This window comes from Phoca vitulina, unplaced genomic scaffold (genome assembly GCF_004348235.1).
Source record: "Phoca vitulina isolate PV1807 unplaced genomic scaffold, GSC_HSeal_1.0 scaffold1, whole genome shotgun sequence".
Classification (NCBI taxonomy): domain Eukaryota; kingdom Metazoa; phylum Chordata; class Mammalia; order Carnivora; family Phocidae; genus Phoca; species Phoca vitulina.
In genome coordinates this window covers 46,213,672-46,228,204 of record NW_022589704.1, presented here as the reverse complement: position 1 = coordinate 46,228,204, position 14,533 = coordinate 46,213,672, and the positions used below count along the sequence as shown (strand labels likewise).

Genomic DNA, 14,533 nt, shown 5'->3' with positions numbered 1-14,533 from the left:
ACTCCTCAGAACAAAATCATGGTATCATGTAGAAATTACAAGAAAGTTTTTAGAGCGTTTTTTGGGAGAGCTTATTGTATTCTAGGCACTGTGCTGACAAGATGCATCTCATTTAATCCTTGCAATACCTTATGAGGTATCTATTATTATTCCCTAATCACAGAAGAGACAACAAAAGTACTGAGAGGTTAAATACAACAAAACAAAACACCCCCCAGAAAAACAGAACTTGCCCTGATACACACAGCCAGATGTGGTAGAACTAGATTTCAATGTTGGCTCTAAGATTACAAAGCTAGGACATCTCAAGGTGTAACTTAAGTCCGGTGTATCATGCATGACCCTAGTACGTGCAGGGCAGAAAGGAAGGAAATGCTTCTGCCTATGAAATTCTCACTAGAGTCTACATTAAGCTATATTAAACTTTCCATAATCGCTGTAATAACTTCCATGGGTTAATTTTTGAGCTTATGTGGTCAGGCACAAATCAGAAGTTTGACACTTGCTACATGCTTTATACATGCCAGGTTAAGTCCTTTATAGGTGTTAACTCATTGGACTCCTTGTTTAAAAGATTAAAAATCACTATTATTATATTCTTTATCTTACCAATGAGGCACTTGAAATGTAGAGTGATTAGTTTAATTGCCTAGGGTCATACAGCAAGTAAAAGGTGGAAGAAGTGTTCAAGCCCAGGCCTTCAGCCTCCAGAAGTTTCTCTTAATTGTGACATGCTTTTGAGAATGGCTCAAACAATATTCTAACATGATCGTATGCTAAACTGCAATTAGCAAATATAGTAAAATAATAGAAGAATTCTTGTCTAAAAAAAGAATTTGAAAACAAGGATTAGGAAGCTCTGAATTTTGACCGAGAAACGTAGCCCCCTTTATCTTTTTCTGTATAATTGAATATCACCTGTAATTATAATCTCAGACATTAATCGCATTCTAGTGTCTAATGCTCTATGAAAACAACCCTGTTAATGTGGATGAATTTATTTCCCCATTGAAACAATGTAATAAAAGCACTGAATGTGACTTCTGTTTCCCTGTAACCACACTTAAAAATGTCCAATTGGTGTATTTGTGTTAAGTGATGATCCTTATGACAGTAAAACAACAGTTTAACCAATACTCTCTTTTTCCAAATTAAAGTCTTTTCTTTATTGGAATATTACTCTTATTACCAACATAGGTGTGTAGTTTTCCCCATTTGCCGTTCCCTCTCACTAGATCTATCCTCTGCTCTTCTCTGTTCTGCTCTGCGTCCCAGGAAACTCTGAGGCACCTTGAAGGACTGCATCCTTGCCCAGGCTTCTTGCTCTCTGCCGTTTGCTGCATTTGGCCAAAAGGAAGAACCAAGTAATCAGGGCATAGGAAGAGAGAAGTTTGAGTATTTCTTCCTCATTCTTCTTCCCTGCCAGGCTGTGGTTTGGGCAGTGGCTGTGTTCCTCTACTCAGGGCCATGCCTCCCAGCACTGGCCCAAATCCTGAAACACTGTTCTGTCCCCTCTTTAGGTCTAAAGCCATTAACAGTTTCCCGCTGCAGGTTCCTGGTGCCTGGCCATTCCTTATGAATTAGCTCCTTTTCTCTTCCTGCAAATACCTCAAATTAACACCTTTATTAAACTCTCTTCAGTTAAACACTGTGAACATGTCATTTATGTACACCAGGATCCTGAAAGATACCATAGGCCGGATGATTCAGGAAATAAAGTTGAAATATGAACAATGATGAAACAAGGAAAATTTTCATTACGTACCAGTAAAGCAGCACAAATTGGACCATGGATAATGTAGAGGAGATGGGTATCAGAACTGATCCAGCAGCTTGGGGAAAAAAACAGCAAAATTATGTTGGATATTTTCATTTATGTAGTTCCAATAGAAATCAGAAAGAGAGATGATCTTACTTGTCATTGTAATATAAGCTTCTTGCCACAGCATGTATACAAGCAGGGATCAGTGGAAATCCTGCAAATATCAAACAAAAAGAAAATTAACAGGCAACTTTCTCTGTAGATGGAATTCCTAAAATGTGGTCATAAAATATGAAACTCAGAGGTACCCTGGGAGCAAAAATAACTGGTCACTATATGTTTAATGAGTAAATATTTTCTGTATAGTCAAGCAATAAATATGGTAAATATTAGGTATTTATATGTCCAGGTTTGTGTGTCTGTGTGAAGTCATTTTGAATCAGTGGACTTCAGAGCCTAAGTCCATAAATGTGCTGCCTAAGCCCCAAGGCTTAGAAGAATTCATATATATTTTCTATGATATGGAATCAGCCAATATTTATTTAGTAGGATGTGGGAAGAAGTTGAGACTGATCAAGTGAAGAAAAAGAGAGGAAGAGAGAGATGGTTTATATATTAGATATTTTGCATGTTTTTAGCATTCTAAATGAGATCTTTCCAACATGAAATGAAGACATGTTTTATAAAGGTAACCTATACTAAATATACTGAATATACTAAAGAGTGTGTGTGTATGTGTGTGTGTGTGTGTACATACCTTTATATATCTGTATCTATTGTCTGACTAGATAGATAGGTAGATTGATATATGATAGATAAGTATAATTTCGGTTATGTTTCTAGAAACTAGTCCAATTGAACTCATTTTCAGAATTTTATATTTTGAATTATTCTAGTTGTTTTTAAAAATACACTAGAGGCACAAATCAAGAAACAGACTCTTAGTTACAGAGAACAAACTGATGATGACTAGAGGGGGAGGTGGATGGGGGATGGGTGAAATAGGTGATGGGGACTAAGGAGTGCAGTGCTGTGATGAGCACAGGGTGGTGTACGGAAGTGCTGAATTACTATATTGTACACCTGAAACTAATATAATACTGTATGTTAACTAACTGGAATTAAAATTAAAACTGAAAAAAACAGAAAAAAAGAAAAGGAAATATGCTAGAAGTGTATCATTATTTGCACTGTGAATAATACCATGTCAGGAGATTGTGTGGAAAAAAATAGATCTTTTGTGTGCCTTTATTCAATTACTGGCCCCTCTATTCTTAAGATAAAATGATATTTTTTTAAAAACAAACTTTTTTTGAGTGGAATTTCAAAGCTGGCTAAGCCCAATGCCCTCATTTTGCACAAAGGAAAAGGAGATTCGAACAATATGAAGACTAGTTCCCTAATTCATGATTCTAATTCTGTCGTGTTAACCACTGCATACTTAGCCAAGATACACACTGAAATATTAAATAGAAAAAAACCCAACCACATTGTATTATTGACCTGTGACTACTGAAAACCATGAGTCAGTGGTTCTTGTTTAAATATTTCAATTTACAGCAATAAGCAAAGGTTGATCACCTGCTGTTGTTTGAGAATGATTAATAGTAAGTATATTTTTATTACAAAGGAGCTCTGCATCCTCTAAGAGCTTTCTTAAAAGGTGAGTCAGCAGACACGTGTAATGGCACTTACCCCAGCCAAGAAAATAATACCATATCAAATGTTGCTTTTCCGCAAACACAGCCACCACAATGAGTGTGTGTAGGTAAATGCCTTCACAAAGCATCCAAAAGTAGTTACAGCCCATCAGGTAAAGATGAATGAACTGAGACACTTTACAACTAACCTGTGAGAAAAAAAAAGAAAGTCATCAATATTTAGTTGTTTATGAATTCAATAGTCTAGTTTAGGTTAGTTATATAGAGACCTGGAATTTTCTCTCCTCTACACAAAATCTTATATACTGATGATTCAGATTTGTAAAATGCCAGTCTTCATCCTGATCTAATGGTGCCTATAAAGTTTTTAAGCACTGACTCTAAAGATTTATAATGGTATACCTTCCAGGAAATGTGTAAATTCCAAATTTATTACAGTTAGTGGATGTGTTTTTTCCAGATACATTTTTTCATGAAAATTGGCCAAAATTGAAAGTCTTGCATATTACTGCTACCAATGCAATTACTTAGTAAATAATAATCTAATGGGCCCATATTTTATATGGGGTTGAGGATTTCATGTAAGTAAAAAGAAGAAAAAGTTATGGTTTCCTTCCTCTTTTTCTGAGATCCCCACTTTCTCTTCTCTATTCTTAAAGAGATCAGAAAAGGAAGGTTCAAATACAGGGTAAACTAAACATGAAGGAGTAAGAGATATATTTTGCTCCCTTAGAAAGGAGAATAAATTTAAAACTCTCCCAGAAATATATGGCCATTTACTCTCCACAGCTCCCAATTTCTAGTCTGGTCAATAAATATTTAGTGGCAATTATCATTATTTTTGAAATAAATTTTTTTTCACTAAAAAGAAAATTGGAAGGGAGATACACTAGAAAATAGATATTGGGGTTCTCATAGAACAGTAATGATGACATGTGCATATTAGTTAGCTTAAAATATTTTCAATATGTTATTTTATTTAATCTTTAATTCTGTGTGACATAATTTATCACTAGTCACATATTTTACAGATAGAAAACTGAGTACTGGAGAAGTTAAGTAATTTGCTAATATTCATACAACATCAATCTAAGTTATACCCTGAACACAAGTCTTGTAATTCCAATTTTGTTTTCATGATTATACACAATGCCTTCTGCCCGTAGGACATTTATAAAACCTATTCTTCCATTAAATACATTGGCAGAATGCATAACATTAAACTTTAAAATAAAGTATCTTGATGTCAAACATCACGTTATATTAACAAAGTCTTCTCAAGGGTAAAGTGAGTTAGTTAACTATATTTATATAGAAATAACAGACTTCAGCTTCAAATTTTTATCTGGTATAGTTTTTAGACGTGCATATCCAATTGGACTTCTTACTCCTGATTTCACTTAAAAAACTCATCTATAAGCCACTATGATAAAAAGAACTTAAAACATGCTTCAGGAAAGCATTTTTATGAAGGGCATTGCTGATATAAACAAACAATAAATTTTCCAAGAATATATTAAAAATATATTACAGCCTGCAATTTGTACATTAAACACAATATCCTTATATCTAAATGTAAGCTTTAGAATCTCTTGCTCTGTAGCTTCATGATGAAACTTCTCATCTCTTTGCTCTAGAGAAAGTCACTCTAAAGTGGTAGGCCATTGGCCAGTTTTTTTATGTTGCTAAATCTATCCCAGTGTGTTTCCTCACCTAGTGACATTAGAGTGGAACATACACAAGATTAAGCAATCCGGATACACATGTGCAAACATGCAGAGAATTTTAGGATTTTGGAAATTACCCTAAAACACACACGTAAAACACATAGGAGAGTGTTGTTTATTGGCCCACTGAGTGAAAATTCCTTCCCTTCCGTGATTTCTACTGAAATCTAGTTACTAATCTATCTAGTTACTACTAGATAACTTAATCTTTAAAAAACCACTTTATGTACACCATATATATATATATATACCCCTCCACAAATCCATATCCAAAACTGTAGTATGGATACTATAAACATTATGAAAGCAGATAATTTTAAATACTTGAAAATATGCTTTTATTTATGCAGATACTTTAAATATAGCTCACATGCATATAATTTGCATAAAATATATACACTTATATAAGTAAATTTTAGTTTGTGTTTTAAAATATGGCTTTTATATTATGACAGTCTCTGCGCTTATTTTTATGTAGCTTTTGATACTCATCCTAAAAATTGTGCTTCCAGAAACAGACCCCAAAATACAGAGAACAAACTATGTATGGTTACCAGGGATGGAGGGTAGAGGAGCAAGAGATGGGCAAATTGGGTAAAGGGGAGTGGGAGATACAGACTTCCAGTTATGGAATGAATAAGTCATGGGAATGAAAGGTACAGCATAAGAAAATATAGTCAATGGTATTATAATAGGGATGTATGGTGATGGATAGTAGCTACACTTGTGGTAAGCATAGCATATAGAGTTGTCGAATCACTATGTTGTACATCTGAAACTAATGTAACATTTTGTGTCACCTACACTTCAGTAAAAAAAACTTAAAAGAGAAACAAATTGTGCTTCCAAAGGGATTATAAGGAAACAACTTATAAATATTTGCTGAGATACTGAGGACCTGGTAGAGTCCTTTAAAAAAAAAAAGTCTCATGTTAAGAAACTTTAACATTACATAGGGGATGTACAATTCATTTTCCCCGGTTTAATTAACTATTTAAAGTCACCTGATCCCAAATATATAATTTAATTAAAATTTTTCTGTTTTCATGCCTTGTGTTTCTAACTACATCTGTAGTTAGTTGCTTTGATTGATTTTTTAAATTCGATTGAGTAAATGTCACATGGTCATAAACCCTTAAGTCCCACCAGCAGGAGGACTCTAGCCATAAAATGAGATGAAGATATGTATAACATATATAAATAATTGAAGCAAAGACATGTATTCCTCCTTTATAACTTGGGAAAGATTGAGATGTATTTACCTTTATAGATTGGAATATAGATACATATACTCTCTAGATGCCAGACCTTAAAATATATATATGAGTATTTATACACATTTACATATATCAGGACCCCCCACCCCCTACCTCCCACCACCACCTTTCACTCACATTTCTTTCCCTCTAACCTCTTGAACCTAAGGGCACAACCTCATTTTACTTACAGGATTTGTGGCCACTAAAGCCTGGTTGTTGGCCACTGCAGTGAGATGAATGATTGTTACAATAGAGTTACAAACAAAAGAGAAAAATAGATTTTTGTGCAAGGTAATCCTTTGGCAACTTAGGCTCCTAAAAGGCAAGAGAAACCAAATATTTTATTTTTATTAATAATCATTCAAATAAGATACATTCACAATTCATAATAGCTGCTTCAAATCTGGAAGAATTATTTTTTCTCCCCAAGATTGACTCATGATAAAATCTTAATTAGGGAAAACCTATAATTCCTTAAAAGAGAGCAAGTGAGTTGCTTCAGGACAGGTAGACATTCGTAGGAATAGAAATTTGCCCATACAAGGCTTCTAAATAAATTTCTTCTGTGAATGTCTCAACATGAGTAATATTTTAATTTATTTTGAAAATGTAGAAACTGAGATTCAGTGAAGTTAATTGATCAAAAAATCCTACAGCTAATTAATTTTGAAAACTTTAGATTTGTCTGTCAGAATCTTACACAGATAATGCTCTTTTCATTATACCACAAAGGTTGTTCTGTTTATATAGCCTGTTTATGATTGTTTATGGTTGTTCTATTTATAGAGCCTCTGTGTGGTAGTGATTATGCAGACCAACCATGAGAAAGATAACATTGTATTCAGAATAGATAAATTTATAAAAATATAGACTTAGCAACCAATGATGTTTGTTTGTTCAGCTTTACTGAATTTTCTTTCTAATTGGCCCAGCCATATGTAAGGTATAAAAATATTACCACTTGTGACTGGAGGTCCTCCTATATAAAACAAAATTAAAGAACTGGCTCATATAGAAATAATTATATATTTTTTATATAAATATATATTATATATAATATATATTCATATAGAAATAAATTTTAGGAAAAGTCATTATTAATGACAAGTAACGCCATTCCTCGGATTGAATCCACATCTACTCTACCAGATTGTCTGCATATGACTCTATGCTCAAAGACCAACTCAAGTTCTACCTCTTTCATGAAGCATTTATTTGAACACTTATGGGCAAAGTTTTAAACTAATAGAAAGGAATCCATTTCAAACTGAATACTTAATATCAAAACAAAACACGTATGTAGGGAGACAGGAATGATTTCATTACAGAGACTTAAAAGTTCATTTTGTATTTTTACAAAATTATGCAATTAATATGGGTAACCTAGATAACCCACCCTATTTAACACAAACTAATGACTTCTACTTTGGGAACTTCAAGGAGATTTTAACTTAATTTTATCACTGTATCACCTTATCCTAAATAAACCATGTGCCCAGGATATTATAGTTAGGCTGGGATGCCAAGGTTTTCTATATTTAAAAATGCAAAGTTTAAGCTATATTGTCTCTGAAATTTCTTCCAGCTATAGATCTGTGATTTTATATATAGCTTTAGTATTTTAAAGGGTCTAGAAGTGAATTCAGTCCAAACCAGTATTTACTGATTTTTCAATACATGCCTTCCACAGAAGTGGGTGCTATGAGGGAAACGATGAAAGACTTCATGACTGAGATGGCTCTGGGGCAATCAACTGAGCATAAGACAGTCGTATACGACAAGTATGTGAAGTGCAGCTGGAGTCCTTCAAAATAGAAACAGCTCTGAGAGCTGCTCATATTTTCGTATTAGAGAGTCTTTGATTTGACTTTGCAGTGTATGAGAGGTGTGAGAGGCAGGGATCAAACAAAGTTAATGAATGTGAGAAGAGGTTCAGTAAAGAATATTCTTTTCAGATCATTTGTATCATGAATGGTTTGTTTTTTTATAATTGGTCACTCTTCACATTATGAACATATAAAATTCGTCTATGTGGTCCTAGTTTTAAATGCCTTCCTTGAGTTTACTCTGTGTCTGTGGAGTGCCAACTATTGTCTAGGGGAAAACTGCCGACCCATGCAAATATGTACTTTTTTCATAACAGTATTTGAATAACTCAGCTACCACCATGGGAAAAATAAAATAAAAAATGTTTTCCTTAGCTGGGATATTTTGCCCTTTTCTGCTGAACACACTTATATTTAGGTTCATTGGTTAAGACATAATATATAAACAATAATATTTCATAGTTTTAAAATTATGACCAAAACACTGGGAGAGTTTGCTCAAACAGCAAATAAGAAATGTTTGTAAAGAGTAAATTGGAATGAAGGAAAACAAACACTAAATAAGGCTTTTAAAAATAGCAATTCATGATAGAAGAGCCTAAAGATGAGCTAAGGAATGCAAAATGAGTAGCATTTATATTATGACTATTGGTGTTTGTAATATTCACATGTGCAAAGATTAAAAATAAGTAAAATGAAATGCTAACTGTAGTTAGTTGAAAACAATTTTAATTTTCTTTGTGTGCACTTAAACTTCCTTTTCTCCTCTATGATAGTGTATATTTCTGTTCCTCTCAGAATTCCCACTTTTTCTGGTGACTGCTCACACCTCAATCTGGTTTGAAAGTTAAGGACCTAAAAATGAGCTTCTGGCATCTATGCTCTTCTAAAGATGTAGTTATTGTGAGTCCACCAGCAAAAAAGAAATTGCTTCTTACTCTCTTACTCTGTGATAAATGGATATATTGCATTTTCCCCTTTGAGAACCAAAATAATGCCATATTATGGGCAAACTTTTGAAATAATAAAATGAAATCCTATTACAAATAAAATATTTAATATAAAAACCAAACAAATACTTAAGAGGATACATGAAATCATTTCAAAACAGAGACATAAAGCTTATTTTGAGTGTTTTACAAAATATGGTCAACATAGATAATCCACCCTATATAATTCAAACCAAAGACTTCTGCTTTGGAAACCCTGATATCCAGTTTAGCTGTTCGTATTGTTCTGTTGAACTGAACCATTGCAAAATAAATTCACTTTGTGTTGTGTAAATATGTCCAACTATCTATAATATTAGCCTATGGGGGGAGTTTCTTCCATTTCTTCCTCCACATTCTGTGCAACTTAAATGCAGACAGATGCTATCTGACATACGTTTTCTATCAATGTCTAGTGGTAAAGATGCTTAAATTTTTCTAGTGAAGCATAATGTTTTCTCTAAACATATTAACACATGTAAGTTCATCAGTATGAATAAAATCAATTGGTAAATGGAAACCAAAATATGTACTTGGTAAACACATTGGTTTGTTTAAATAAAACCCTAAAAATATCCAGGTATTTTTTCAAATGTTAACCTGAAACCAGTTTCACCTACTTTAAGTTTTAAAATGTGCTTATTTTACTCAAAATACTAAAACAATTGTTTTATACTCTTGGAGAATGTTTTACAAAAAACTCTCTGCTTTCTTTATAAGTTATAATATCCCTTTCTATCTGAGCATAACCACAGAATAGAAAATGTGGTTTGTGGGTTTAGATTGTTTCCATTTCATATTTTTACATATAATTATTTTAGGATACTTTTTCAGTATGCAATTTGACAAGCAGAGTAGTAGAGGCAGTTAATGTAAGCATGTCAACAAACCATTATTCTTCATGTATAAGGTACCTATGTCTTTCAGTTATCTTTTGGAACAATTAGGAGTAGGTAGCATCCAGTCTATACACATACTTGAAAGTGGGTTTTGAAACCTGGCCTGAGAGTGAATCTGGACTCTGTTACCTCCTGACACTATGACTTTGGGCAAGTTATTTAAGAACTCTGATCCTTAGTTTCTGCATCTGTAAAATAGGAATAACAATAGTACTTCATAGGATTGGCTGTAAGGTGAAGTGAGATTAATCAGGTCTAGTGCTTAACATAATATCTCACCCATGTTAAGTTAGCTCTTATTTTTTTAACCTAGTTATCATATGGCTGATTTTAATCAAGTTCTCTAAGGATTTTCTCCCACAAATAATAAAATAGCATCAAGGTTCACCTTAGTAATCAATCTAAAACTGCCCATATTTTAAGTAGTACAATGAAACACTGAATTGCCATCTTTTTGTTACAAAGCAAAAGAATTTAGCATTAGAAAGACAATTTTCTCTGATGGAGAGCAATAGATCAAGCCACCTGAATTATCTCCCAAGGACTTTCATCCTTCCCAGAGTTGTCTCCAAATTACCACTTTCATTATCATACAGGCCCCAAATATTAAAGATTTATTTATTTATTTGAGAGAGACCAGGTAAGCACATGTGGGGGGGGAGAGACAGAGAGAGACAATCTCAAGCAGACTCCCCACTGAGCATGGAGCCCAACACAGCGCTCAGACTCACCACCCTGAGATCATGCCCCAAGTCGAAATCAAGAGTAAGATGCTTAACCGACTGCCACCCAGGTGCCCCATACCGGCCCCAAGTATTATGCTGCTCCATAGTCAAAGTTCTGCCACAGTATGAACAAAATACTTGCCTTTGTTACCCATTTGGTTTTGACTGGAGATAGAAATTTCCAAACTACTTTCACTCAATACTAATCCTGAACAAAACTAGTAACAAAAAGAGGAAATACAAGCAATATAAGAACTGCACAGGCTACAAAGTACTGCTTTCTTATGCTAGTGTATTTAATTTAATTTCTTAATGCTTAGCTCTTTTCCCAAGAAAACACTAACCATGTATCTGGGAGGAAAGCTCATGCCAGTTGGAACACTGCCAAAAAAAGTAGGCCGAAAGCAATAAATATATTAAAAGGAAAAGCAGTATGGCTATCTTTTGTCTACTGAAGGGAGCACTGAGTTGATGGATTCACCTGGTTAGGTATGACACAAGGCGGATATAACCTCTATCAACAGCTCTCTTTGAAGGCTGATGGTGATCCATTTGGTCAGATTAGAAAGAGTACAAGAGTGTTTCAAGCAAGGTGATCAATGAATGTCCTTCTGAAGGGAAATGGTTGCTTTTACTCCATCATGCTCCCTTCTCCCTTGTCCCTGCCTTTCACGGCTCCTCATTTAAGGTAACATATGAATATGGGCTGCATAAGGAATAGATGGGCACATTTTGTGTGGCCAAATGGCTTTCTGTCATGTGTGAGCTGCCCCATGCAAGAGCTCTTCCTGGTCTACTAATGGGCAGGAAACCAAGAGAAGAAATAGTCAGGTTTTCTGAATGCCTGTGATTCTTACACTCCCCAAAATTTTAGAGATAAAATTCATAATAGTAGCTGCCACCATATATTGAGCTTTTAGAATATCGCAGACACAGAGATAAGTACTTCACATTCATTATGTCTTATAATAACCCCTTGAAGTGTCATTATCCTTTAATAAAATGGAATTTAAGTTGCTCGAGATTACAAACCTATTAAGTGATCTGTTGAATTTGCATGTTGCATTTTAAGAAAATGTAAGGCTTTTGCCTCTTAATATTTATTTAATCACATAACTATTTACTGATGCATAAGTAATATATTGTGCACTATTTCTAGATTTTGAGGAAACACTTCTGAATAATATAGATGTCATTCACATAACAATAGAGGGTAAATACATAAATTACATCACATAATTCCTGATAGTGTTATATGCTTTTTAGAGATGAAAATAGGATTAAGAAATAGATAAAGACTGTGGCCAGAGTGAGGGGAGACTCAAGATAGAACTGAAACAGGAGCAGATAGGGGAGAAAAGCATTTCAAGCAGATTAAGAAGTTACCCTGAGTCAGAGTTCCCCCCCCCCACAAAAAAAAATTAAGCTTAGAGTTTTTACAGGGCACGAAGAACAATGTGAATAAATGCATAAGGCAAGACTCCACATTGGTTTTTTTTTTTCCTATTCTAAGATGAAGAAAATTAAAGAGCATAATTTACTAAAAGACTTTTTGATTCTGAAGCTCATACTCATTTGTGTTACATTTTAATGTTCTATTAGCTAACGTTAGCAGCATACTATCCAGTCATATCTGGTTTTTGTTTTTCCTAACTACTAAAAAGATGCTACACTTTGGAGAGTTTACTTGGCTTTCTCCATTATATAGTCATATCTGTGGGTACAGTCTAACCCAATAAACTGTGCCCATAATAGTAGAAAACCAAATTGCAAAATATATTATGACTTTGAGGAGGGAAATGTTATATTATTTATGTTCTCTATTTCAAATCATGAAATTTTAATCCATTCAAATGACTATCGTTTTAACCTCAAGCAATGGATCATTTGTTTTCTTAAAATGATTTGTCATTCTATTCCCATGAAAATTTAGTTATGCTTAAATAGCACTTATGTTTCAACCTGCTCAAGCAAAATAGATTACACTTATAAAGAAGTTGCATATTTATCAAAAATATTAACAGAAATATGTGATCTTTAACATTCCGTTATAGCTTTAAATAATAAATTTTCTGTTTAAAATAAGTCCAAAATCTTTAATTCAGTTATTTACTTTATAATTCCATACCTGGGACTCTTCTCCATAAACCAGTAATAGCAATTATATTATAGTGGAACTGGTTTTTGTTAGAGTAAATCCATTAATTCTTGTACTACTCTGTTCTTATCCAAAGCTTTCCAACCAAGACTTTTCAGTTCTCACCGTGTTTAGTTTATGGGGGATGGATTTTTTCAGCACATTGATCAAAATTCATTAATTTGGAAATAGACTGAGTATGATCTAATAAAATATTACATGAAAAACTATGGTTAATTAACCAATATTCAATGTTAAGCTGAAGGAACCCTGGGATGCATAAAGCAGAATAAAATATGTCTTAAAACCATACTGCATAACAAACTTACAATGAGTGAAATGTACCAAAGAGTTGAGAAAACCAGGATGATCCTGGTAGACACTGAGAGCTATGCTATTCAGGGACCACTTGATGACTATTTCTGAACTCAGCCATTGTCAAACCTCTGATGGGGCATATTTACCAGGTGTTAAACAACTTATATAAGTGAAAGTTCTAATGTGCCAAAACAAAAACATCAGGATATGGTTTGTAGAGTAAGGCTTTTTGTTCTCCATATTCCTATGTAGGATTTCTTTAAATAGTTAGCTTTGTTTAAAATTGATTTGAAGATTGAATCATGAACAGTTTTCAGGAGAAAATTCATAGCTTAAAGAAGAAAAACTATACTTTGTTCTAGTTCAAGAGATATATGAAGAAACTGGAATTGAGATAAGTGTTCACAATATTGATTGAATATATTCATATATGATCTAAGAAAAAAGGTGAGATTTGGATCACTTGTCCTGAAAAGTAGAAATACACGCATTAAAGGATTATTTTATTAAGAAAGTTTATCCTATCAACTGGATAGATTTTTTTGCTGGATTTTATTTAGGACTTTATCTCAACTACCTAGAAATTACATCATTGTCTATATAGTTGCAAATGTGCAACTTGGCTTTGAAATTACTTGGAATCAGTGTCTGAAAGATCAGCAAAATTAAGTTGTCAAAAAATAAAAAGAACCATTTTTTTCCCCATACAAGTCAGATGTTGTATGTGCTCTTTTATGTGCAAGAAGATAGAGCCCTTTATCTGGGTTGAAAGTAAAAACAAGATTTGCTATGCTCTCAAATTTTAAACAGTAATTAAAATATAATTTATAACTAATTCTGGTAAAGTTTATTTATTTTTTTTATCTAAAGGGTTGTGCTTTGTTTTTCTAAGGATCATTATGAGTAAGAGTCACTGCCTCTTAGGGCTTGGCAAATCCCAAAGCTCTCTCTGTTCCCCTCCCTTTTGGTTCCCTTTCTTTTTATCTCCCACTCTGATTCTTTCCTTTAATTGGCTCTAATATAAAACTGAAGTATATCTGGTAAATAGTGTTTTGAGTTCTCTGTTTCTAATTTAAAGCATGGATGAGTAGGAGACTTTTTCTTTTCTCTCTCTAAATAAAAATAACAAACAGCACCCTAAATCAACTTTTTTGTTTGGTTCTTGGCTTTTATTAGGATGGGTCAGTAACCCTGAATTAACAGAAAACAAAAAATGTTACCTCTACCGAA

General features: G+C 33.5%; 1 protein-coding gene across 1 annotated transcript in view; it reads right to left on the bottom strand.

Annotated features, from left to right (window-relative positions):
* The window catches only part of CALCRL (calcitonin receptor like receptor), a 100,908-nt gene that overhangs the window by 11,629 nt on the left and 74,746 nt on the right, over positions 1–14,533 (bottom strand). The window contains exons 10-13 of the mRNA XM_032406534.1: positions 6,598–6,724; positions 3,458–3,611; positions 1,916–1,976; positions 1,766–1,832 (exon numbers count right to left, since the gene is read on the bottom strand). Coding sequence (XP_032262425.1) covers positions 1,766–1,832; positions 1,916–1,976; positions 3,458–3,611; positions 6,598–6,724 — 409 coding nt within the window. The remainder of the gene's footprint in view (positions 1–1,765; positions 1,833–1,915; positions 1,977–3,457; positions 3,612–6,597; positions 6,725–14,533) is intronic.